General features: G+C 41.8%; 2 protein-coding genes across 2 annotated transcripts; one reads left to right on the plus strand and one right to left on the minus strand.

The window, feature by feature from the left end:
• Positions 1 to 1,676: 1,676 nt before the first annotated feature.
• On the minus strand, positions 1,677 to 5,987 carry LOC137561443 (uncharacterized). The gene is made up of 3 exons (XM_068272739.1): positions 5,585 to 5,987; positions 4,950 to 5,051; positions 1,677 to 3,356 (listed from the first exon to the last, which is right to left on the minus strand). Exons 1-3 carry the CDS (start codon positions 5,770 to 5,772, stop codon positions 2,504 to 2,506), a joined length of 1,143 nt encoding a protein of 380 aa, XP_068128840.1. The 5' UTR covers positions 5,773 to 5,987; the 3' UTR covers positions 1,677 to 2,503.
• LOC137561441 (uncharacterized) lies at positions 1,800 to 6,005 on the plus strand. Its single transcript, XM_068272738.1, has 3 exons — positions 1,800 to 2,149; positions 3,400 to 3,562; positions 4,067 to 6,005. Exons 1-3 carry the CDS (start codon positions 1,864 to 1,866, stop codon positions 4,878 to 4,880), a joined length of 1,263 nt encoding a protein of 420 aa, XP_068128839.1. The 5' UTR covers positions 1,800 to 1,863; the 3' UTR covers positions 4,881 to 6,005.
• Positions 6,006 to 27,593: the final 21,588 nt, after the last annotated feature.

Below are 27,593 nucleotides of genomic sequence, written 5' to 3' on the forward strand. Positions count from 1 at the left end.
GGGAGGGGAAAACAGGAAGGAAAGAGGCATTCTGTTGTACAGTGCCATGAAAAATGCTGGCACTATATAAATCATTTATAATAACGTTGTCAGGGGCACTGAATGAGCAAAGAAATGAGTAGAAAGACAGTTTTTTTGTCCCCTCTTAAGGCATACCGCAATGACAAATGGCAACAGGCAGTAAGCGACAAGGATAGATTGAACTGCTGTGATAGTAAAGATACAGTTATTATCCTTACATTTATAAAACAGGGAGCAATGTTTATATATTATTCAGGGACGTATCTGGGTAATATGGCGCCTATGGCAAACACTGAAATTGCGCCCCATAACCATACTGGAGGTTTCCCTCCAGTATGGATATCCAGAATTGTGTCCACCCCAGTATAGGTAGCCAGAGGTGCCCCCTCCCAGCATAGGTATTTAGACGAGTCCCCCCTCCCCCCTATAAGTAGCTCTCCAGTATAGATTGCTAGAGTTAGCCCCCAACTATAAGTAACAAGCGGCATCCCTCAGTATGGTTGTGGAGCACGAGGGAGGAGGGGGCAGAGGGAGGAGGGGACAGCCATAGCGCCCATGGTGTTATGGCGCCCATGGCATGAGCCATGCCTGCACCCCTCTAGATATGCCTCTGATATTATTTTATCTATTTACTAATGAGAAAAGTTTTATATAGTGAATTATGTGAGAACTAGTGATGCTCGGATACCCCCCAATCACGGATTCAACTAATCGGCCGTGGTTGAAAAAAATCCGGAAAATGGCGTGATTAATTTCCGGATTTGAAATGGACACATTCGACTTGGATTTTTCCCGTGAATGAGGCAATCACGGAAATTCACGGCCATGATCACAGAAAAGAGCTTTAGCTAATAGCAAAGCTCCCATACATGCTACAATCACCAAAATTGCATTGATTATAAAGGTGAGATGTGGCTACAAGTTAAAAAAAAAATTCAAAAAGAACTTTTAGTTTTTGAGAAAATCGATTTTAAATTTTCAAACAAAAAAGTATTTGTGATTAAAAAGCCGCCAAAACCCGCCGACTTTAGCAGCTAATAGCAAAGCCCCCTTACATGGTAGGAACACCAAATTTGCCAGATATGTTAAGAAGAACAGTGGGAACAAGAGGAAAAAAACATTTTTCAAAAAGACGTTTTAGTTTTTGAGAAAATCGATTTTAAATCGTGGACAGTGCAATACATATGTTATGTAAGTAGAGCAAGTATTTATCTATTTATATATGTGTTTTTTATGAGATAGTATGGCTGACAGCTCCTCTTTAAGGGATAGGACAATAGGTGAAGGGAAGCTGTGTATGAGATAGTACAAATTGTGGTCAGTGGCTAAAGTTGTAGAAATATGGAGAAGGTATGAGGGTTATAAGCAGGTGGTGACTCCCTCCCCAGTACTGTATATAAGTAAAGGTTTCTTTTGGAACTCTTACCCATCCATAATTGCAAGAGCAGAAAGTAATAAAAACTCCCACCCCAGATGTTTTAATCATTTCATTAAAATCAGCTTCTAAAATAAAGTTTATTAGCTTCTCATTTGTCTTCTTTTTCATTCTTCTGTTTTTGAACAACTCTTTTGAGTCTTCATGAGGTTAATGGGACCACTCTAAGGCCTAGTGCACACCGGAGCGTTTCCGCTGCGGTTTGCGATCTGCTTGCGGGTGCGGATCTGCTAGGGTAATGCATTTCAATGGGGTGGTGCACACCAGAGCGGTAGGCGTTTTGCAGAAACGCATACTCCCGGGCTGCAGCAGATTTTGGATTGCGGATGCGTTTTTGCCTCAATGTTAAGTATAGGAAAAACGCAAACCGCCTGTCAAACCGCTTGGTATAGCGTTTTTGGAAGCGGATGCAGATGCGTTTTTTGTCAGAATCTGCTCTTCCAGGTCAAAGTGTACTTCCTGTTGTTCTGCTTTGCATGAGGGATTGCAGAGAAGGTTTGTGCAAGATGTCTGGCACGTGGTTTACCACAGAAAATTTAATAATTAAAATACAGAATAGTCCAGAGCTGTATGACAAGACATTGCCTGGACACAAAGATCATCAAAGGCTGCATGACATCTGGAGAAACATTGCCCATGAGTTCCTGGGTGAAAAATGGGAAAAATTGTCACCAAAGACTCAAGAAGCAAAAGGTGAGTGTATTTGTTAAACATGTGTTGTTAACTCTTTTAGGTTGACTCTTTTGGCACTGTGCTGACAATATGTGAAGACCCCTCCCCTGAAAGGTTAATTAGCTAATCCTAAGTGTCATTACCACATGTCTCTCTTGCAGTCTGTGTCTCTGTATAGGCATCTCTCAATCGGAACAGCACGTACATGTGTGTCTATGTATGCACATGTATTCTGCATGCGGTTGTGATATTACAGTAAAGAACATGATCATAGATTAACACATACAAAGAGGTTGACCTATTTTTTAATAGTAAAGTAAAGATCATAATGTAATCAAATTAAATGTCAACCTGTAATATTTACATACTTATCGGTTATGGCACAAAGTAATCTGCGAGTTTATCTCGCATTTGAATGGCAGAAATAGGCCCACGTAAGGTAGAAGGGGCAACATTTTGAAGAGCACAGGGTGGAATCTCCTCCTCCTCCTCTGTGTGCATGCCATCTAATGTTCTTACATAATTGTGTAAAACACATGTGGCCTTCACAACTGCTATTGCATACTGTGGTTGCATTTTTAGGGCAGTATGAAAAATGCGCCATTTGTTAGAAAGTATGCCAAAAGCACATTCCACCACTTGCCTGGCTTTGGTAAGGCGCTGATTAAACACTTTTTTTTTCAGAGACATATCTCTTTGGGCATAAGGCCGCATCACATGCTCGGATAGAGCAAATGCCTCATCAGCCACAAACACACACGGGTAAGGTGGATGTTGTGTGTCAGGCCAGGGTCGTGGTGCTGGTAAGGTCATTTGGCCAGTTAGGAGTTTCAAGCCAAATCTGCTGTGTTGGAAAACAGCAGAATCATGTGAACTGCCGTAAGCACCCACATCCACATATATAAATTTTAAATTCGGATCCACCACAGCCATGAGCACAAGAGAGAAATATTTTTTATAATTGTAATACACACTGCCAGTGGCTGCAGGCATAACAATACGGACATGTTTCCCATCCACTGCTCCTAGGCAGTTAGGGAATTGATGCTTTTCCCAGAAATGCTGAATATTAGCCTCCCACATAGGTAGATCAGGAGGTGGCATAAATTCGGGCTGCAGTGTTTTCCAAATCAGTTTGCATGTGTCCAAAACCAGGTAGCGGATAGTAGATCTTCCCATCAGGAACTGATAATGCAGAGCTGCATATGAATGTCCTGTTGCCAGAAATCTGAAAAGTAATACAGAAATGTTTATTTGTTTTTTGTTCGAAGTTGGTCTCCTGCGCAAAAGATGGAAGTCTGTGCGAGACAGTTATAAAAAGGAGCTGGAGAAACAATATCAAGAATCTAAAAGTGGGTGTGGAAGTTCCCAAAGAACAAGATATAAATTCTGTGGGATTCTGGAATTTATGAGAAAACATCATGAGTCGGCTGAGTAAGTATGGCGCAAATGTACACCTATTACACTTCTGAAAAAAGTATCCGCTACAGCTGTAATATAAATACAAGTCACACAATGCATTGCAGGAGTGTGATAGACTCAATGTGATTCACTGCAGGTCATTTTACAGTAGGCCTTTGCTTAATATGATTGTTTACTAAGCTATTTATAGTGCGATTATCTGTCAGGAATCTGGTAAGATTTTGTGGACAAATACCAGTTGCCTTACACTCATGTGGATCTATTTGGCTGCAGTAGTGTCTGAATCACACACCACGAACAAGCATGTGTAGATTATACATTAATACTTCACTACAAACATGTGATCTGCATGATGACTCAGGGGCTGTGCCTTAAAGTAATACTCACAACATTTCTGCAGGAGAGAAAGGCAACTATGATTGTTGTACAGTTACACATGTACATCAATGACATTTTCTATTTTACATCACTGGCCTCTATACCAGTACTCAATTCTTCTCTTCTTCTTTACATTAGAACTGAAGATAGCCTGCCACCTGATCCTGATCCTGAGGAGGCGGAAATAGATGCAGGCCACAACACTAGCAGTGATCTGGAAGTGGAAGATTTAACTCCACAGGATGGTGACACAGCTACACTGGATGAGAGTGACTCAACAACTGCTGATCAAACACAACCCAGTACACTAACTACTAGGCCACGCACAACTCACAGATCTATTAGAGGTGTGAGGGCATCAACCCAAGGCAGGAGAATAGCAAGAGGTATGAGCAGGGCTGAATATGATCACAAGCTCATTACTTCTATTGAAAAGGCTGTGGATCATATGGAGAAGCGAGAGGAGGAAATCAAACAATTAAAAGAGCCATGCACCCAGTATCTGCTAAGTTTAGTGCCATTGTTACAGAAAGTGCCACCAGATAAGCAATGGGCAGCCAGACATGCCATATCTGAGACCCTGGGCAAATTTTTGCAAACTCAGAGCCAGGCAGAAGAAAATAGCTCCAACTATGTCACTCAACAACACATGCCTCATGCCACTCCTCAGTATCATTCATACCCACAACCATCTTACCAGAGTCACCGTATGTATGACCCACCTAGTTACCCACCTATGCATATGGCAACCCGGCCATATGGACAGCAGCCACATTATCCTATGACAGGACCTATGCGTTTTGAGCAAGCTAATAGGTATCAAAGATCAGACACTCCAGTGTACACTGATTTATCAGCTCAGACCCAGCCACAAACTACTTCAGAATCAGCTACACAAGCTTTCATTCATGACACTGGAAGCATGTCTGATTATCTTGCACAACATGAGTAGGAAGTGTGCCTTATAGGTAGTGTAAATCGTTATATTTTATGTTAATATTTTAAAGTTAGTTTCACATACCTCAAAGTTATGAGGAGACGCTCCGTTGGAGTGATTGCACGGCGATAATTAGTATCTTGTCTTTGAAGGGCATCCTTCAATTTGGACAGTAGACAATCAAAACTGTCAAAAATACAGATGTATATGTAATTTGTTGATGATGTTTGTGATATAAAAGCATTCTTTTTTGAACATATACATTCTATGTTTGCAAAAATACCTTCATGACAACATGGCCTAAAGAATTATTTGGGCAACCACTACCAAAAACAAATAAAATAATGTCGCTGGCCACAACAAGTGTCTTTACTGAGTTTCTGCTGTTCATAGGTGCATGATATTGGTATAGGTATAAATGTGTGTTACGTGGGGTTATTACCTTAGGTTATTGTTCAAAAATGATGTATGCTTATATACTATAGTAGTTACTGGGTAGTCCAAAAAAGCAATAGGTGTTAGGCAGTGTATGCATAACACACCAGGAACAAGCATAATGGTAATCTTAGTCTTTTAATGCATATACATGATTGCTGAGTGTGTTGGTTTGTACATTGGAGTCCAACAGAGTGTTAAATAAGGCTCAGCAATGACTGCAACATTCATTATTTAAATAACAAGAATGCCAAATGGTACAGAACAAACAAAACAACTCTTACCTGCCCACAGACATTCTGGTGTAGCCAAAGAACTTGTCTGGATGCTGCCTCAAGTCACGATAGAGTGTCCAAAATTGACCCTTCCTGCGCCGCTGTTGCAGTATGGGATGCACCCAGTATCTCCGTGTCCTTGGCCTGCGTCTCATATATGCTGCTACACATATTAGTAATAGCAAATCAGGATACATTTTCTCTCTCCACAAAAACAACTCACTCTCAAACACTATGTCACCTCTCCTCAACTAACCCACAATGCTGTGAAGGACCACTCCCTTTTTATATTGGTACTTGCACTTTAATTCCTTCATTTGATCCACATGTCATCAATATATCTAATTTTTAGCCTTTGGTTCAACTCTTTCTACCTTTTTCCTTAAAAAACGCAAAACGCAAAACGCTAGAAAAACGCATGCTAAACGCCACCGCAAAACGCAAAACGCTAGCAAAACGCAGCTAAAAAAACAGACAAAGCGTTCAGAAAAACGCTAGCGTTTTGCGGATCTGCTTGCGGTTTTTGGTGTGCACCAGCCCTAAGGCCTTGTTTTTGCTTTGTGCGGCTAATTTTGTTCTTGAAACAACATTTTGTGCTTGATTAAAGACTTTTTTCATGAGCACCATCTCCCCTGGCCTCCTTGACAGGAAAAATATGCTAGGGGGTCCACTCAGGGACATCATTTACTATTTATGGGCATGACCATAAATTATGAGGTCATTGAGGGAATCCTGTATGTGTTCGAATGTATGCAAAATTTGAAAAGCATCTGCAAACATTGCATAAAACTTATCACATATGTGTTAATGTTACTGAGCTGTTAATTTGAGAACTTAAAATATATGCTGTCACATCACTATCACCTTTAGTACATTACGCCTATCAAGTATGCATTGTAGGACTGAGGAAGACACACAGAATGTTCTGCGCTATTTTTGGCTTGTTCAGTAGTTCCTTTCTCTTTCATGCACATCTCTGGAAATGAATATTTAATACACTTGTCTCGGGTTTCTGACACAGAAGGATAACCTGAGCTCATATGTTTGGTATAAATTACACAACAGAGAGGAATGTCTAACATGCATAAGCTGTAGTTTCCAGCAAAAGTGACAAAGTAATTGTAGTGCGAGGGGTTCCAACTTGCTATGCATATGGGCATAACACTTTGTATAGCTACAAATATTATTGCCATGGTTTATGCAGTTCCTCTTCTTTTAATGCATAGGTGAACTATTGTTTCTAACTCTAGCTGGTATGAATGGCATTTACGTATGTAATGTACATACAATTTTAAAGCACACCTGACGTGAACACTAACTGCAACAACAATGACATGAATCGATTACTGATTCTTTTGACTTTTCCTCTCTCCATAGTCCCATTCCATTCCACCGCTGGTTATGTTGAAAAAACTGCTCCCCATCTTTAAAATGGGGCCAATCCTGGAAGAAAGTCCGGGTCAGCGCTCCTTCTGTCCCCAAATGTGCATTTGTGCACAAGTGATAGGCTGTAGTACTGAGCATGCACAGGGAACAGGAGGAAGCACAAGAGCAAGCACAGGGGCAAGGAGGCAGCAAGGGACATGAAAGAGGCCAGGAAGGAGTGGACAACCATACAAGCCTGCCTCTCCCTATTTCTAAGTTTGACTTTCATGGAAGTGGCTATCATGGAGACCGGCAAGGGGACTCAAACAGACAAATATGAATGCACAGAGGTATGCACTTTACTTGCTAACATACCTCTGTGCTTAATATAAAAAGTCTGGTCAGGTATCTTTCAAGAAACAAAATCATGATGGGGCTTCAAACATTACAGAGCTGTCTCTGGGCATTTCATATGTGTTTAACTGCTTAGTGGCAGGGACTATTTTATACAGTTATTTTTGTAACATGGTAGTGTTTTTATAACACTGATGTCATGATTGCCAGCTACTCAGAGTGTTCTATCACTGAGGGTGACCCTCTATGGTGCCCTTTTTGGCACAGTGTGCAAAGCCTAAAATACCAGTGGCTGGACCCATGTGTGATCACATGGAATAGGAGAGAATAAGTCCACTTAAGCATTACAAGGACTTTAAAAGACAGCTGAAGTGAGAGGGATATGGAGGCTGCCATATGTATTTCCTTTTAAACAATAACAGCTGCCTGGCTGTCCAACTGAACCTCTGCCTCTAATACTTTTAGCCATAAACCCTGAACTAGAGTAGACAGATCAGATGTTTCTGACATTTTTGTTAGATCTGACAAAATGAGCTGCATTCTTGTTTCTGGTGATATTCAGACACTACACCACTGCAGCCAACTAGATCAGCAGGGCTTCCAGGCAACTGGTATCATTTAAAAGAAAATAAATATGGCAGCCTCCATATACCTCTCACTTTAGTTGTCCTTCATGTAGGATGCTGGATAATTTATATTGCTTCATGGCGTTGTCTTTAACACCTTACACCACCTTTCCCCCTATCCTGGTTTGATTCAAAGGTGCTTTAACCCAGAGCTCTCTATATTTTTCTATAGAGGCTATACTAGTATAAGGAATATACCTGTGGGCTCAGATTCCTCTGAGATCCGTTTGGAATCTGCCGCTTCCGGGTCTTGGCGCTTGTTCCTCGCTTCCGGTGGCTCACAGGCCGCACAATCTGATAGGCGGAGGGCGCGTTCCCAGTACGCCCTCCGCAAAGGTAAACAATAGTCAGCTGACAGGGCAGTGTCAGCTGATGCTACAGCTGACACCTAGGCAGGTCCTTGCTGTGTGATTGTTTGTGTGGAGTGTGGCCGGCCACTGATTGGATGCTGTGTTGTATTTAAACTTGCAGAGTGCTCCCAGTCATCGCCCATGATAAGCATAGCTCTGGCTAGTTGCTGGGTGCGCACTTAACTGTTACTGATAATCTGGATGTTGACCTTGGCTTGTATTTGACTACTCTCTCTGTTGAGATTAACCTCTGCTTGTTTCCTGGAAATCCTTGCTTGCTGCCTGAACCGACCTTGCCTGTTATTGGATACCCCTTGCTTGCTGCCTGGACCGACCTCTGCTAGTTACTGGACATTCCCTGCTTGCCACCTGGACTGACCTCTACTAGTTACTGGACATCCCTTGCTTGCCGCCTGGACCGACCTTGGACTGTTACTGGATAATCCTTGCATGCTGCTGGAACTGGACGATAAGTATAAGTCTACTTTCCTTATCAACCAACTACAGTGTGCATATACTCTTGCCAAATTTTGTCACATATCATCCAGAACTTCTGCTACCTGTTAAATAACTTGGCATGCAGACTGGAAGGAACTGTGTCATAACTTGCAACAACTATTACCTGTTGTTGAATACTGCATGCAAGTCTGCTTGAACTATTTCATAACTCAATTACTCATCATTACTGTTGCATAACTTTGCAAGAAGATTTGTCTAAACTGCATCATTCCTGGATTACTTGTTATCTGAACTTTGTTTTAGGACTGCTTGTTCTCTGTCCTGTTTCTGGATATCTGCAACCATCATCTCTGCTACACACGACGCTGATTGCTTCATTCCTCTGAATCCAGGTAATACATGTGTAATACTGTTGAACTCTGTTACTAGCCGCATTAGTGGCTTCTGGTGGTGTGTCTGTCTTCTACGTCAGCTGTGCCAGGCAGGGACAGTTTAGCTGTCAGTTAGTAGTGTGCCATGCAGGGACAGCTAGGTGAAGAGCGAGACCTTAGCCTGGGCATACACGCTGACTCTGAGAATTACACCACCAAGCCTTACAACTAGGAAGCCCTGCAAAAACACCTTTGAATTTCCCACCAGGGCTTACTCTTGGTCTAGGCAATGGCCAATGGGACTCTTTCCAACTGAGAAAACACATTGCTAAGTACATAGACTAACCCCAACAGGAGATTCAAAGAAGCTTTTGCTGGTATTCATATTACTGCCTAAATAGTAAAGTATAGGGAGCTCCAACATAAAGCATGTTTAAATTTGGCACCAGGGCTCCCCATTGGTCATTTGATGTGAGAGAAGGCAATGTTTCTCTGGGAGAATTCTCATTGGTCCAGTCAAGGGACCAATAGGTAGCCCTAGTGGAAATGTGGTACTATTGGTTTCCAGTAGTGTCCCTACATTTTGTGGTTCATGATTAAATGTTGTTTACTCGCCATCCCAGTAAATTTCCTGCATGCTCATGCATCTAGTATTAATTTTGTACAAGATTTAAAGGCAATCATGCCGGTTTCAGGGACACATCAGTTTGCTCTGGTAACTTTGACCTGACATACTGAATGTCCGTATCATTACTTTTTTTGGATTGACTTACGTGAATTTTATTACCTTATGTTGAAGATAGAAAATTTAATAAATGGTTTTCTGGTGATATTCACTGATATTCATTGTCCCTTATATGATGATGCTGCCATTCTGTCTTTTTACACATTGCTCCTGGAGACATTCTATTGCTTGCTGGTTTCCAGACCCTGTCAATGTTCTTTCTACTTCTCATTGATCTCTGTTTCTCCAGCTTATGCTTGTGTCCATGCATCTGTTAGGGCCCACTTAAAATCGCAAAACAGTGGCACCTAACACTGCTGTTTTGCGTGGGTGATTTTACTGTGATTAGCGCGGTAAAATCACTGTACACTCTTGCGATTCCCGATGATCGCAGTCAGCGCTTTTATAATGGACTGGGATGGACTGAATTATGTCAATCAGTCCAGATACTCCTGCTTCAAAAAAGCCTCAGCATAGCTGCTGTCTGGGCGTTACCACGAAGAGATGTGACTGACAGCTGTGAAAGATTCAGTCATATTGTGAATAAAACACTGCATACAGCACAAGCTGACAGTTCATCCCTCAGTGTGGCAGCTTTGCATGAGTTTTAGAAGTGGTATCAACCAATTGTTTTTTCTATGACAGATTAGCACTGGTTGTGTACTAACTATGACATTCCTACAAATTCATGCAAAACTAGTGCAAAAGTCTTACTTTGTAAGAAGATAATTTTCTCTCAGAACACATGCAGATTACAATTGTGAAGACATGGGTAGGAAATAAGAAGAAAAAACTGTCGTAATTGCTTCGATAAATCTGGCCCATTGTGTGCAAGCTGCTCTGTGCTACTGCGCAGTCATGGGCTATACCTTGCACCTGTGCAGTGTGACTGTACTAGTACATTGAGGGAAGCACAGCCACGACTAATATTCAACATTAATTGTTAAGAGGGTCCCAGCTCAGGAACAGAGGAGCGTAGGAAGATTGGGGAAACCTCTGGACCATCAAGATTTCCCCCTACTGAGGTAAGTGCAGGGTATTTTATAGGAAAAAAATATCTACAAGAAGAGCAGAACTGTCACTCCATTACTTGTTACAACAGGGGGAAGGCTAGAACGTTATTTTGCTTAGACTTTTTGCTCTTAATTATGCTTAGAAAGCAGGGACGGTTCTGGGGGGGGGGAGGGGGGGGGATCAGGCGGGTCTCTTGCCCCAGGCGCAGTTTGTTGAATTCTTAAAAAGGCGGCAAAATGAATGGCAGTTTAGGTGCCAAAACCTGACCTTTAGGTGCCAAAACCTGACCTTGCCCCAGACGCAACTTGGTCTAGAACTGTCCCTGTTAGAAAGCCAGTAAGGCATTATATATGTGCTATTTTTTTCTGTTTTTGTGTTAATATGGGGTTAACAGGCAGAGGAAAAAACACTGTTAAGGCATATTTCCTGGAGCATATCCTATTTCATTATTTGCATACAGATGGCTACATATTACTTCTTTTGCAAATATTTAATATTTTCCATGCTGCTTGTTTAGTAGCTGGCGGTATGCAGAGCAGTGACGTGTGTGAGATTAATACTATAGTAACACCTTATGTTTACTTCGATTTTCCAAGGAAACAGGAAAGTGCTGCAGCTCCTTTGTGAATATCATAGAACATATTTGGCATAACTGAATCATAAGACTGAGCGCAGAGAGATAAAACATAACAATTGGTTCAGTCCATTTTTTGCCCCCAAGGTATACAGTAATCTTCTTGCTCTGTGCCTGAACTGATAGTAAACTAGCTGTAAAGTGTGCTCACCCACGTTTGCATGTAAAATGTTCCCACTTCTTTCCTTGGTTGTAAATTGCTGATCTTCTCTCACTACCATTCTTGTGCAAGTCATTATGAGCACTTCAGCACAAGCTGAAGTCAAAGTACAAGTTAACCGGCATATACATATATCATGTCTACAACATCACTTTTCCCTGTATGACTCCAAAGTCCCATATATTGACATCTCCATTCAGCTGATGCATTGTTTATATTGAAACATCGCTGTCTTTGACTGGTGTACTAAAGATATAATCATTGTTAAGTGTAGCAATTGACCTTGAATAAATGCTATTCCACTGCATCAACGTTTTCTATATTTAGTAAGCCCTTAAATAATTCTTTTATACAAACTAAATAAACAGAAGATGAATTTGTAAAAACATAAATACATATGCGAGATATGGAAGAAGTTGAGAAAATGCATTGGTATTCCTATATTCCCCATATTTATAGAACAGGCTGTTATTTTGCACAGTTATATGATTATCAGTGTGCTGTTCTAGCTACATAACCAAACCAAAGTGGACATTTGAACTTGCATGTCTGGAAACAGAGCTCCATCCACAGAAGTCTAAAGGCTGGTACACACATTCAATCTTGATTGGACAATTTTACCACTTCCATGTAGTATGAGTATATGTAGTATGTAGTATGAGTGCCAACAGGTTTTAAATACTTTGAACAGATTGTGTAGGTACGTTCTCATACTACATGCAAGTGGTAAAATTGGCCAACAATGATTGGACCTGTTTACCAAGCTTGACTATCCTCATTCAATCCTGTCAGCTATAAACATAAATGCCATCATTGCCTGTACATTAGAGGTCTTGGCTTCTGGTGGTGGTAGGTAGGGCTATAACAGCCTACAGCTAGATGGCCAAAGCCCCCTGTCCTGTCTGGTTGAAGGCTCAACCCCTCGCCTGCATCTCAACTCCTTTGGATAGAGCGGTGACATCACCATTGTGTACAACTTAGTCCAGATCTCTAAGGTAAGAAGTCTGATGTCTTTTTTTTTATATACAATTGTGGGAAAGGAGAGGAAGCGGGGAGAGGTATCCTTCAAACCACTCAAATCTCTCCATGAATACTAAACACATTTTCTGCAGTGCTTTATGCCATAATCTACCAGTATGTTCTTGATGTCTTGGAGGAGACCCGAGCATCTGCAAGAAATTGGCCCAATACAAACTTATTCAAAGTCTTAAACTTTATACCTGCAAGGCAAGATTGCTAACTATTTAGTAACCAACATGTGCATAAAGCTGATTGTGGTTATTGTTTTGAAGGTAAAGTTAAATATAATTTCTCAATTTCAAATGTGCTTAATACCTTTCTTCAATCTGTGGTTTCCAGGGGCGTAGCAATAGGGGTTTCTCTGAACAATCCAATACATCTAGACAGGTTTCAGTTAGCTCCGATAAAGTGCCAGAAAATAGCTCGCACTCAATTCCTCGGGTTACTTTGACGGATGAGATTGCCCACCCTTTACCATCAAAAAACGGGCACAGTCGGGCCACTTACTACAAAAAACACAAAAGGGGAGTATTGAAGGGGAAGAGTGAAGGAGAACCCGGAGGGCAGGTGTGAAACATCATAGGAGAGGTAATATTAAATCACGGTCAGATCAGATGACAGTTAATGTTGTAAATTTGTCTAGTTATGTTTTGACCGAGGCTGAGTTGACGGTCTTATCTAAGGGTTTATCTTTTCCCCCCACCTATCATTTTGATGTTTTTAATACCTTGCTTAATGTCAACAAATTCATCAGGTCCATTCTATTAAAAAAGTATTTTAGATCCGACAGAGGGTCTTGTCCAGATGGCGATCACACCAGGGCAGAGGTACCTGATATTGGAAACTTTCAAGACACGCGCCAGATGGACACTTGATTCCTTGGCCTCTGACTGCGTGGGTCTGGTTTCCACAGATGATGTACAGCCGGTGAGGGTCAGGAATCCAGATTTTTATCCACTGACTGCCAGGACATCACCTGTCGAGATCTTCCAAGAGTTGGTTGAAGGGGACTTGGTGGGTTTGGCTGATGCTGGTAAAGGGCGAGGGAAATCTAACCTTACTAAACCTGAAACAATGGCTTTTAAGAGTCTTCAGAATAACACCAATATTATAATAAGGAATGCTGACAAGGGGGGGGGGGGGCTGTTGTTGTCCTCAACAAGTCAGATTATAGGGCTGAGGCTATGAGACAGGTTCAAGATCTGGTGACATACAGGAAGCTACCGGGCAGTCCGGCTCAGGATCTCCAGAGAAAACTCCAGGCTCTTCTCAGTTTTGGAGAGGGCCTTGGAGTTCTGGATAAAAAGATGAAAGATTATTTGGATGTCGAGTGCCCTACCATTCCGGTTTTTCACCATCTTCCTAAGATCCACAAGCCGGGAGCTCCTCCAGAGGGCAGGCCCATTGTTGCGGGCATTAGCTCTCTGGGGGAGCGCCTGAGCGACTGGGTGGACTCGATGCTTCAACCATTGGTTTGGAGACTGCCCGGATACCTGAAGGATTCTAAACACCTGCTGGCCAGTATGAATGGTTTGAGGTGGGAGCCTGAGTACAGTTGGCTTACTATTGATGTTAAAGCCCTGTACTCTTGCATACCACACTCTTTGGCCCTATCTGCTCTACAGCACCATCTGGAGAAGTACTCGGATTACTCCTCTGAACTCCGTATTTTTGTTTCTGCTGCTGTGGAATTTCTTTTGACCCGGAATTACTTCATGTTCGATGGCGTCTTCTACCTCCAGAGATGTGGTGCCTCAATGGGGGCAAAATTCTCCCCGTCATTGGCGAACCTCTATATGGGGTAGTGGGAGGAGTTCCACGTCTTTGGGGGTGGGGGCACCATCTGGATCATGTTGTTTGGTACGGGAGATTTATTGATGATGTACTAATCGTTTGGAGGGGTGATCCGAGTCAGGTTACAACTTTTATGGAAGGCCTGAATAATAATAAGTGTAACCTCCAGTTTACGCATACCTGGCAACCTAGCTCCATTGATTACCTGGATCTTACTTTAATGGGTGACAGTAGCCGCGGTGTCATCTGCACAAAAACATATAGAAAAATATGTGCGGGTAATTCAACCCTGCGGGCCAATAGTTGTCACCCACGGCATACCATCCGGGCGATTCCGGTGAGTGAATTTATTAGGGCACGCCAGAATTGCTCAAATGCACCAGAGTTCAATCTGGAGTGCTCTACAGTGGAGCAACGTTTGGTGGAAAGGGGGTACCCTGGGTGGATTTTACAAAAGAGTACACGTCGGGCTTTATCTACCTCTAGAGATCACCTGGTGCGGGGGGCTCCTGCAAGGCGTCCCCGTGGAGAGAAGCCTGTTTTTGTCACCACATACAGTTCAAAATTTCAAGAAGTGAGACGTATTATTCAGAAGTATCTACCTGTTTTGGAAGGAGACAATGACTTGCGGGCATTCCTTCGTGGGGGTGTGAGTTTCGCCAGCAGGCCGGCCCCCACTCTGGGTAGTATGTTGTCACCGAGTTTGTTCCACTCAGAGCCAGAGCATTCTACATGGCTTTCTGTAAAAGGGTCTTACAAATGTGGAGTACAAACCTGCAATTACTGCATGTTGCATACATGGAGAAATTAAAATGGTAGCGCATCTAACCAAGATGCACCTGACATTGCATAGGGCTAACTAGCCTCTTAAAGGCACAACTGTGCTCATAGCAGTAGAACAGGTGCATTAGAACTAATGCATCTCACAATACAATAATGGAAGCAAATCCATGCGTTACACATTATTAACTTATTAGGGGACCTTACCCTTGTTATTGAGAGAGACATCAGTTCAGTAGCAGGGACGGCTCGTGCAGGCTTCTCTCGGGGTCCCCGCCCTAACCTACGTTTAAAATCACCCGTAGGTTAGGGCGGGGACCCCGAGAGAAGGCTGCACGAGCGGTCCCTGCTACTGAACTGATGTCTCTCTCAATAAGACAAGGGTAAGGTCCCCTAATAAGTTAATAATGTGTAACGCATGGATTTGCTTCCATTATTTGTATTGTGAGATGCATTAGTTCTAATGCACCTGTTCTACTGTTATGAGCACAGTTGTGCCTTTAGGAGGCTAGTTAGCCCTATGCAATGTCAGGTGCATCTTGGTTAGATGCGCTACCATTTTCATTTCTTCATGTATGCAATTACTGCATGTTTCACAATAAGACACAGATGATAGAGTCTCTTGTGAATGGACACAAGTCCCCAATGAGGCATTATGTCAACTGCGGTTCAAATAATGTAATTTATCTGGTGACATGTGTTAAGTGCTCTCTCCAGTATGTGGGTTGTACCACCAGGCCCCTCAGAGCCAGGATCGCTGAGCATTACCTGGGAGCGGGTTGGTCTACCACTAATATATCTAATGTGGCGAGGCATTTCCGCACCATACATGGTGGTGACATGTCTGGTTTTTTGTTTCAGGGCATTGAGAGAGTCCTTTTGCCAAAAAGGGGTGGTGATCTACAGGCCCTTATACGTAAAAGAGAAGCTCTTTGGATTTTTCGTTTGGGTACTAGAACTCCCAATAGATTAAATGCACGGTGGGATTTGGCCCTTGTCACGGACTAATTTAATCCAAACCCCCACCCCCCTTTTCTGAAGTTATGGACTTCCTGGTCATATATACATTTTCTGTACATGGATTGTTCCTTCTTTGTGGTATTTTCTGGTGTTTACAATTAGATATGTTTTATGACTATTTTCCCATCATTGAGTCTGTCTATTTTGCTCCTGTCTTATTTTATTTATTTACTAGATTTATATCTCTTTTAGTGATTATGTGAAATAAGGTTTACTGAGGAGGTGTCGATCGGATGGGGTGGGTAGCTTGTAGGACCTTGTGCACTCCCCCTTTTGGGGTGGAGCTATGCCACATCCTGATTGCCACTCCTTTTTAAACTGTGTGTTGTGTGCTGTAATAATTGACTATGATTAAGGACCAAGGGTCCGAAACATGTCAGTCTTGTGCTTCAATTTGTACTGGAATTTGTCCTAAATAAATGTGAATCTTTGGAGACATTTGTGCGGATCATCCTCCTCTTCTGTACATTTTCAATTGGGCTTGGCCGCCTGTGTTCCAGCATTGTCTCTTTATTGCACAGAGAGCGGTATTTTTCGCTTTTTACTCACAGGGGTTGCAGAGGCCCTTGCAGCCCTCCCTCAACTACAGTATTATCTCTCTATTGGTCCTGTGCACATAATAATCACTTCTATAGATACTTTGAATGGTGGTAATCATTAACGAACTGTTCCCCATCCCCTTCTTGCACCTCTGACACTGTAGTTGCCATTGGCAGGTTTTGGTGCGCCGTATCAATTGTTATGTATAGAGTGCTTGGGGGTCCCCATTGTAAAACTTGTATTGGGGCCCACAGCTCCTTAGCTATGCCACTGGTGGTTGCATATTTATAGAGGACAACATCAGTGAAAATGTTGACACTATGCTCCTCACACTGTCATTCATGTTATACCACCAGAATAAGTTCCTTAACCCATTCAGGTTCCGTGGTTTTCACGAGAGAAATGTTCACCTCCCATTCATTAGCCTATAACTTTATCACTACTTATCACAATAAACTGATCTATATCTTGTTTTTTCCGCCACCAATTAGGCTTTCTTTGGGGGGTACATTTTGCTAAGAGCCACTTTACTGTAAACGCATTTTAACAGGAAGAATAAGAAAAAAATGGAAAAATTCATTATTTCTCAGTTTTCAGCCATTATAGTTTTAAAATAATACATGCCTCCATAATTAAAACTCACGTATTGTATATGCCCATATGTCCCGGTTATTACACCGTTAAAATTATGTCCCTATCACAATGTATGGCGATCACTATTAACAAGTTTAAAATAAAAAAAATATAGAAATATTTCATCTTTACATTGATATTTAAAAAGTTTAGACCCTTAGGTAAATATTTACATGTTTTTTTTTTATTGTAATGGTTTTTTTTATTTATAGTAAACATTTTATTTGGGTAGTTTTGGGAGGGTGGGGGGTAAACAATAGATTTATAATGTAAATGTGTGTTGATTTTAATTTATTTTCATTTTCAGGTGTAGTTTTACTTTTTGGCCACAAGATGGCGGCCATGAGTTTGTTTACATGACGTCACTCTAAGCGTAACACACGCTTAGAGTGGCGCATCAGGAAGGGAACGGCCAGAAAAGTCGCAGCTTCCGAGAGAAGCTGTCGCTTTTTCAGCGGGGGAGAGGAATCAGTAATCGGGCTTCATAGCCCGATATATTGATTCCCTGACTACCGAATTCGCGGCCGGGAGTGCGCGTGCACGCGCGCGATCGGCCGCGGTAGCGCACATGGTTTCTGCACGTAGTTTCTACGTCCAGAAACCAAAATAGGTTAATATACTTTGAATATAATTTTGCCTTCTTGTAACAGAAGGTATTTGCAATAATTCAGTTTTCAGAGCAACTGTGGCTTCCCACAATGCATCACTACTGAATATGCAAATCATCTATTTATGTCCCCCGAAAGCCAGGCACACACCTAGCACAGCTGATGTATAGTGAGCCTATACTGTAGTTAGTACATTTTACAGAGCCACATTAATCCAACATGCATACAGGTGTTTACAACTTTCTGGTGCTCACTCTGTGGGATAGGGCAAAAAGCGTGCATGAAAAAAGGGCGCCGTGAAAAAAGGGCCCAGCTGGATAACGAAATGGCGCCGGTGGATAACAAAATCTGATAACTATAAACATCGTTGTCAAACTTGGTTAATGATAAATACCGTTGTTAAAACAGATGGGAAATAATAACGAAAATATATTAACGTTAAAAATCGTTACGTAATTCAACAATACAGCTTAACCCAACCCTACTCTCACACAGAACCCTCCCCTGGTGGTGCCTAAAACAAACTACTCCCCTGGTGGCACCTAACCCTAACCAACCTCCCTGGTGGTGCCTAACCCTAACTCCCCCTGGTGTTGCCTAAAACTAACCGCCGCCCGGGTCGTGCCTAACCCTAACCACTCCTTCAATGTTGCCTAACCCTAACCACTCCCTCTGCAGAAACACCTTTTTCCACATGGAAACTATAATATCTTTGATAACGTAAAATCTGTACATACAAACAAAATATTATGATAAAAACTATAATGTTGCAAGCTTCTAAAACGATAACATACTTCAAAATCGTTAATGTTCTAATGTTGTTAACGATATTTATCGCAGTGCCCTTTATTCTGCTTTTTCCGCTGTATTAACGATAATTGCATTAAAGTGTATGGTGGTGCCCTTTTCATCCACCCTCATCCGGCGCCCTTTTTTTCCTGCTACTCTGCAAGAAAGTTCAAAATTGGCTGTATGCATGTTGGATCGATGTGGCTCTGTAAAATGTATAAGTTACAGTATATGCTCAATATACACCAGCAGTTCTGGGTGTGTGACTGGCTTTCAGGGGTATAAAGAGATGACTTGCATATTTGGGAGTGATGTATCATGAGAAATCCCAGTTACTCACTTCAAAGCAAATGATTGCAAATACCTGCGCCTGCGCAGTACAGCCCGGAGGACGTCCGATGACGTCAGCGCGCCGGCGTGGGACGCAGAAGTGCCGGGCCTTGGAGCGCATAAGAGCCCGACCTGGCAGCCGGCCTGGCCAGGTCGGGTCGGCCCCCGGAGACCACCGGGAGCCTGCGGAGCGGCGGCGAGGGCACCTCCTGCCTGCCACGGGCTGGAGGAAGCCCCAGGTAAGTGGAAATTGATTTTTATTTTTTAACCACCCTCCCTGAACCTTCCCTTTTAAAGGAGGTAAAATTATATTCAGCGTTGCTTTTTAGTAAGAGAGCTTTTCTGTCTCTTTTATCCCCAACATTCTCCAGGTGGTTCTAGGTCACCATGAACTAGCTGGATATTCTGTTCAAATATACTTTGTGTCAAAAAGTACTCAGAAATGCCGCTATTCAGTATGTCATCTGTCATGGGATGAGATACTGATCTTATCATCATAAGATATCATCTAATCATAAGATGAACTGATGGTGACAGTCCCCCTCCTCACTTAGGGCTTAATTAACAAAGCCACGATAACTTTTATAACGGTCGCGCTAGCGTTTTTGCGTGTGTTTCGAGCGCAAACACGAATTTTCGTGCGAAAACGACAGCGATTTCACGCAAAAATTCGCATTTGCGCGCAGAAAAATGTTACACTCGTTATAGCGTGCACAAAAACGCTAGTGCGACTGTGATAAAAGTTATGACGGCTTTGTGAATCAAGCCCTTAGTCTCTTCCGCCTGATAAAAATTGTACATATTATTTGATCATTTTTTTCTGGAGTGCAGTTTTTGTAATGGACCATATCATGAGAATTTTGCCCTACACATACCTTAAAGGACAACTATCGTGAAAATTGTAAAATTTTAAATACATGTAAACACATGCAAATGAGCAGTACGTTTCTACCAGAGTAAAATGAGCTAGAAATGACTTTTCTCCTATGTTGCTGTCACTTACAGTAGGCGGTACAAATCTGACAGAACCAACAGATTTTGGACTAGCCCATCTCCTCATGGGGCTTCTCAGAGTTTTATTTATTTTCAAAAGCATTTAGTGAATGGCAGTTGTTCCATCCAACTGCCAAAAAGTATGCAACAAGCAGGGAGGCTGGCCAGCATCTTTGTATAAAACCTTTCAGGGAGTCTTTATAAATAAAGGTCATGTTGAGAATCTCCCCTGTTGGTTCTTTCAGATTTCTAGTACTTACTGTAAATGACAGCAGCAAAGGAGAATAGTAATTTTTGGCTCATTTTACTCTGGGAGAAATGTACTTCTTATTTGTGTGTTCACAGGCATGTTAACCACTTAAGCCTATCTGGACGAACATTCTCATTCAGATAGGCTGCGTGCACTCTCGTGGGTCGCGCGCGCTCCCGCCGCTGGCTGTTAGCCCAGCGATCAATGAATGAGATTATAGATCCCATTCATTGATTGAAGCCCCCCGCAGAAAAACCTATAGCCTCTTATCAGAGGCTGCTGTTTTTCTGAGTCACAAAAAGTTTCCTGTCCTCCTAATGCTTCCTGGAAGCGTACAATCACACTTCCAGAACTGTTTGACAGTGGCCATCTTGTGGCCAAATAGTAAAACTACACCCTCATCCATTTTTTATTAAATAAATACATTTTTTACATTTAAAATTAGCTGTTTACCTCCCACATCAAAAAATTACCCAAATAAAACTTTTAATAAAAAAATAATTTAAAAAATTACAATTAAAAAAAACATAAATAGTTACCTAAGGGTTTGAACTTTTTTAAATATGCAGGTCAAAGGAGTATATTAATATAATTTTTTAAATTATGGGCTTGTAAATAGTGATGGATGCAAATTGAAAAAATGCACCTTTATTTCCAAATAAAATATGGGCACCATACATTGTGATAGGGACATCATTTAAATGGTGTAATAAGCGGGACAAATGGGCAAATAAAATACATGGGTTTTAATTACGGTAGCATGTATTACTTTCAAACTATAATGGCCAAAAACTGAGAAATGATGAGTTTTTTCCATTTCTTTCTTAACATTCCTGTTAAAATGGATTTAGTATAAATTAATTCTTAGCAAAATGTATCACCCACAGAAAGCCTAATTGGTGGCAGAAGAAACAAGATATAATTCAATTCATTGTGATGAGTAGTGATAAAATTATTGGCAAATGAATGGGAGTTGAAAGTTGCTTAGATGCAAAAATTAAACAACCCTGTGGACTTAAGTGGTTAAATGTTACAATTTGTTCCAGATAGTGGTCCCTTAATCAGCTATTTACATTGTAAATTAACAAAATACATTGTGAATAATTCTGCTAATATAACTGAAATAACTTTTCTGTTTGTTATGCTCTGTCTGTTTCAGTCAACTGGTCATGTGTTTGCAGACACGTCTGACTAATATCTCTGCTTTTATTTGTATTTTTATGGAGTTGGTGTGTGCTTGAGCTAGGGTATCTTATGTTACTAATTACTTCTTAAAGCGGTATAAAACCCTGACATAATATTCAATAAAAACACTTTTTCCTACTTTTTATATGCCATATGGTTATCATATTTGCATTTGTGCATAAGTATTATTATTCATTTAGAAATTACAAGTTCCCAAAAGTACAGTTTTGGCTTTGTGAGCTGACTTTGCATTTTATTAATAACTGGTTTTATTCATTATGTATTGAAGGCAGAAATGCTTTGAGTGTCTGTCTGTGTCCAGGAGCTTCTGCACAGTCAAAGAATGTGTCACATTCCTCACTTGATACAATTAAGTAAACACAAGATAACATTATCTCCACTTTGGACTTGTCCAGATTTCTCTGCACTGAACTGTCAAATCCTGTGTGTAACCCTTTAAATGCTGTTCTAGTAAAAAAAAATGCTGGTTGTTTATAATATGCTGTAAATAATTTTTTTAGAGCAAAGAAGAAATGCTGGGTTTCATTCCACTTTAAAGTCAACATTCAGGAAAACATGTTATATTAGTTCTGGATCATGTAGAATGGATGAAAAACTTGTCCTGGTTTTATTGCTATCTGTGTTCTTTTCCATTGATCTAAAGTAAAAGAAATATTACATTCTCTGCAAGACTTAACACGTTTAACACCACCGCAAATGTATTTTAGATGATCTTCCTTTGGTCAGAACTTACCACATGTTTAGACTGTCCACTTTTTGTTTCCAAATTTGGCAGTAGATATTAGCAAGGCTTATTTCCTTCCAAGGAGTACTTTGATATGGTGTCAATATCAAAACCCACACACTGTCCTCTGTTACCTCATAGCCTGAAGTGCTGGTCCTCAAGTGTTCTGTTTTGGATTTGAGACATTTTAAGACAGCTGTCCGTTAATGAGAATTTGATGAAAAAAAGCCCTTAAAGTAGACTTACAGAGTAAGGTTCATCCTACTTTAATAGATTCAGAAAAACAATAGCTGAATGAAGGCGAACTTCAAGGTTAAAAAAAGAAAAACAAAAGTTTCTCATCTTTCAGCAGAAGATCCTACAAGGTTCAATCTCTGTGTTCTGCTGTGACAGCCATGAAGGAAACTCAACACAACAAAGCAAATTGATAGAATCCCCTTCTGCCCAATAACCATTTCTTTTCCCTCTTGTCTTTCCTTCCACTTCTTGGCCTTCATGGGTAAACTTGTACATTTCACAACTCTTGTTTGCCCACCATCCTTCTCACGTATAAATATATTCAAGTGGACCTGAGCTCTTGCACAGAAGAGAAGGAAAACATAGAAATGCACCCGGTATGTATTTAGAGAGTTTAGCCTGTCTAATTCCCCACTATCTGTGACTAAGCACAAGTTGTAATTTGATACCTGAGCTGTGTCAGTTGACTGCTATGGCAGAGAGCTAATTGGTAAACACAGGATGTTAACAATATGTCTGCTTCCATAAAAACAGGCAGTAGACAAACAGCAGATTTATTGCAGGATTTGTATCAGCTGTAACAAAGAAATGTTTTTCTTTAAAAATTATTATAATGTTGCTTATCTTTTAGAGCAGAGAGGAAATTTTGAGTTCAGGTCCGCTTTAAACGTGCATAATGCTAGATATTAGGGCCCTTATTCAATTCACTTTTTCTTTTAAATTTTCTCCTAGGAGATATTTTTTCCTCTTGTGATTAAGATAACTTTTCAGTACTCTGCAACTGAAAAAGTGCCAAAAGTAGGTGAAACAGTACTGTCAATATTTTCTTGCTTGCTAAAGTCTTAAAGAGAGTCTGAAGCCTTATAAATGTGCTCGTTTTATTTAACAGTCACCTTCTACAGTATCACACAAGCTAAAACGCTGCATCCCCACGGAATAACGCTGCAGTTAAACACCCCAAATCCCCTGTGCAAAATGTGGGGAGCACTTCCCAATAGAGGCAGAGCTTAGGGCTGCAGCTCCGCCTCCAGGCACGTCAATCCGCGCTGATCGCCGCCTCTCCCCGCCCCTCTCAGTCTTTCTTCACTGAGGGAGTGGGGGGTGGGGGAGAGGTGGAGATACGCGCGGATTGACACGCATGGGGGCAGCACTACAGCCCTAAGCTCTGCCACCCTGGGCAGCAAAATCCATGACAAGGAAAGTCGTGGATGTTTGCCCCAGGATTTGGGGGGTTTAACTGCAGCGTTCTGCCGTGGGGATGCAGCATTTTAGCTTGTGTGATACTGTAGAAGGTGACTGTTAAATAAAAAGAGCAAAATATTAAGGCTTCAGAGTCTCTTTAAAGGGCATTTTATTGATAAGGGCCTACACGCAATTAACTTTTTCTCCTGAGTTTTCTCCTATGTGATATTTTAATTCCATAGCACAACATTTTTTTATTTTAAAGGTTAGAAGAAACATTATCTCCTTGGAGAAAACATAGGTGAAAAAGTTAATTGCAAAAGTTAATTGTATATGGGCCAGGAGACCATATGCAATTCACTTTTTCCCCTAAGTTTTCGCTAGAGATGGCCTGAACCTCCGATTTTCCAATAGACTTCAATAGGGAGGCAAACTTTGAAAACTAGAAACATTTATGCTGGCCACAAAAGTGATGGAAAATATGTTTCAAGGGGTCTAACACCTGGAGGGGGGCAAGGATGAGTGGGATAGACGCCAAAAGTCCCGGGGAAAAATCTGGATTTGACGCAAAGCAGCGTTTTAAGGGCAGAAATCACATTGCATGCTAAATTGCAGGCCTAAAGTGCTTTAAAACATCTTGCATGTGTATAAATCAATCAGGGAGTGTAATTAGAGTACTGCTTCACACTGACACACCAAACTCACTGTGTAATGCACTGCAAACAGCTGTTTGTGTAGTGACGGTCGTGCTGGACTGGTCCGCACCATTGCCAGAGTGCAGGCCGTGGCGGTTTTCAAGCCCAGTGCTTTAAAACATCTAGCATGTGTATACATCAATCAGGGAGTGTAATTAGAGTACTGCTTCACACTGACACACCAAACTCACTGTGTAACGCACCGCAAACAGCTGTTTGTGTTGTGATGGCCGTGCTGGACTGGTGTGCACCATGGCTAGAGTGCAGGCCGTGGCGGTTTTCAAGCCCAGTGCTCTAAAACATCTTGCATGTGTATACATCAATCAGGGAGTGTAATTAGAGTACTGCTTCATACTGACACACCAAACTCACTGTGTAACGCATACATCAAACATGGAGTGTAATTAGAGTACTGCTTCACACTGACACACCAAACTTACTGTGTAACGCACCGCAAACAGTTGTTTGTGTTGTGACGCCCGTGCTGGACTGGTGTGCACCATGGCCAGAGTGCAGGCCGTGGCGGTTTTCAAGCCTAGTGCTTTAAAATATCTTGCATGTGTATACATCAATCAGGGAGTGTAATTAGAGTACTGCTTCACACTGACACACCAAACTCACTGTGTAACACACCGCAAACAGCTGTTTGTGTAGTGACGGCCGTGCTGGACTGGTGCGCACCATGGCTAGAGTGCAGGCCGTGGCGGTTTTCAAGCCCATATGGTCGCTCAATGATAGAACAACAGTGACTGTCAGGTAAGTATATGCAGTGATGGGTATTACAATGTGCACCTGTCACACACAGACAGGTACCGGACAGGCACAGTGACACTGCGTGCGCTCACGTAGGTAGGTGGGTGCACTGAAGTGAACAACAGGTAGTAGGTATATGCAGTGATAGGTATTACAATATGCACCTGTCACACACAGACAGGTACCGGACAGGCACAGTGACACTGCGTGCGCTCATGTAGGTGGGTGGCACAGTGAACAACAGGTAGGTATATGCAGTGATGGGTAATGTGCACCTGTCACACACACAGGTAGTAGTCACTGAATGTGCTGGCCTGGGCCTGGCAGTGGCACACACAGTAGGAATTAGCAAGGCTGTCTATGCAATACAAGTGTCAGTGGGACACACAGAAAAAAAAAATAGATCACAAGAACAAGATTAGCTCTCAACAGAGCTGTTGTGGGGTGCTTTTTTAGCAGTAAAAATCAGCAAGGAGCAAGCTAACAAGCCTACAAGAGCCTAACTAAGCTTTCCCTATGAGAGCCTGAGAGTCTGCAGCAGCTATCCCTTCACTAATTACTGCAGGCTCACGAGTGAGTGAAAGGCCTGACACTGCCTGCCTTTTATAAGGCGGGTGAAGCTCCAGGCGGGAGTGTAGCCTAATTGGCTACAATGTGCCTGCTGACTGTGATGTAGAGGGTCAAAGTTGACCCTCATGATGCACTATGGGGGCGAACCAAAAAGTTTGTGGTTCTCCGTGATCGCGAACCACGGAAGTTTGCCAGGAACGGTTCGCCGGCGAACCGTTCGGGCCATCTCTAGTTTTCGCCTAGGTGATATTTTCACATCTTTTCAATAAAATGCCTTTTAAGCCACCAGCAAGCAAAACAATACTCAGAATCATTTTGACACTGACAGTACCTTTTCACCTCTTTTTAAGTACTTTTTCAGTTGCAGAGTGCGAAAAAGTTAGTTAAAACAGAAGTTGAAAAATTGTCTCCAAGGAGAAAACTCAGGAGAAAAGGTGAATTGCATATGCCCTAGGTGCTTTGTTATTTACTTAATCATCTAAAACTAACTCAAGATATTTTTAGTTTGTACATAAAACAATAAGGCCCATATGCAATTAACTTTTTCAGCTCACTTTTCTCCTAAAACCACTTTTCACAGCGTGCTAACAGTTAGCACCGTTTTGTGAATCAAGCCCTTTCTCCTGAAGTTTCTCCTAACTGACATTTTCTAACTTGGTAATAAAACACATTTTAAATCACCAGCAACCAAGAAAATACGGCATTTTTCCCACCTACTTTTTGGTACTTTTTCAATAGCAAGGTGCTGAAAAGTTATTCTACATAGAAGATGAAAAATTATCTCCTAGGAGAAAACTCAGGGGAAAAAGTGAATTGCATATGGGCCCATGTCTGATGTCCTTGTTGTCCCTCCCCCTTCCTAGAGATGAAAATGTGTTCTTGCCTGAGTTGGGCCACATTTTCATTGTATGCTGACATGATGTGATGATTTGTCATTCCTAATTTACATATATTATCTAAGAGGTGACTTGAGGTGGGATTGGGGTGCAGCAGGGGCAGTATGACTGCCATCTAAAATGGCACAGCATGGGCAGATGAGACATTACCTCCATACTGGGAGCTTTACACACATGTCTGATTATGCCTGGCTTCATGAAAACCCAGTTAGCACTATTGGGGGCACTGTTGAGGGGGTTAGCTGACATATGGTAGGGAGTTACCTCACATGGTAGTTATAAGCTTGACTGAGTGGACTGCCATTACTCCATCAAAAGCAGTGGGGACTCAATCCCTTTGGTGACAGTTGGCTTTAAAGAGGGATTGTCATCATAAAAATCATATTTCAACAGCAACTGGTCTGAGTGTATTAAGTGATAAAGATGCTAATCCTGCATTCAAAACTTTCAAAACTTTTTTCTGCTGTTATGGTTTGGAGTTATCACATACCTAAGGAGCACTGGCCCTTTAATTGCCATTGCCATTGGCTGGCAAAACAGTTACATGCTGGGGGATCTTCTTATCTATAATATATCCTGTCACAGGAGCCCTTGTGGCTGACCGCACTTAGCCTTCTAAACGGTGCCAGCGCACAGATCGTGCGAACTCTGGTCGCAGTCAATGCGCAGGAACCGTTAAGAATTAGCCGCAGACAACTCAGAAGGGAGCCTGTGAGACACGGGTGATTACAACTCACACACTAGTTCATGGGATCTGCCACCACCTCTGTTTCCTGAGACAGAGGAACTCACTAACTGACTAGTCCTGCGAATAAAACGGTTAACACACGATATTCTGTCTAGCCAACAACAACAAACAGTAGCGTATCTTCAGAGACCCGGGATCATTTCTGTGTGTGCTGATAAGCAGGGTAGCGGAAAGTGAATGACTTGGAGAAAGT

The sequence above is a fragment of the Hyperolius riggenbachi genome, chromosome 3, assembly GCF_040937935.1.
Source record: "Hyperolius riggenbachi isolate aHypRig1 chromosome 3, aHypRig1.pri, whole genome shotgun sequence".
Classification (NCBI taxonomy): domain Eukaryota; kingdom Metazoa; phylum Chordata; class Amphibia; order Anura; family Hyperoliidae; genus Hyperolius; species Hyperolius riggenbachi.

What these genes read in the sequence shown, in the direction of transcription:
- LOC137561441 (XM_068272738.1), top strand. Translation starts at nt 1,864, where the DNA reads ATGCAGATGCGTTTTTTGTCAGAATCTGCTCTTCCAGGTCAAAGTGTA. An exon ending in AAAGACTCAAGAAGCAAAAG is followed by an intron (nt 2,150 to 3,399) that starts GTGAGTGTATTT and finishes TTTTGTTCGAAG; the next exon opens with TTGGTCTCCTGCGCAAAAGA. An exon ending in AAACATCATGAGTCGGCTGA is followed by an intron (nt 3,563 to 4,066) that starts GTAAGTATGGCG and finishes TCTTTACATTAG; the next exon opens with AACTGAAGATAGCCTGCCAC.
- LOC137561443 (XM_068272739.1), bottom strand. Translation starts at nt 5,772, where the DNA reads ATGTATCCTGATTTGCTATTACTAATATGTGTAGCAGCATATATGAGA. An exon ending in ACCAGAATGTCTGTGGGCAG is followed by an intron (nt 5,052 to 5,584) that starts GTAAGAGTTGTT and finishes TATTTTTGACAG; the next exon opens with TTTTGATTGTCTACTGTCCA. An exon ending in CGTCTCCTCATAACTTTGAG is followed by an intron (nt 3,357 to 4,949) that starts GTATGTGAAACT and finishes ATTACTTTTCAG; the next exon opens with ATTTCTGGCAACAGGACATT.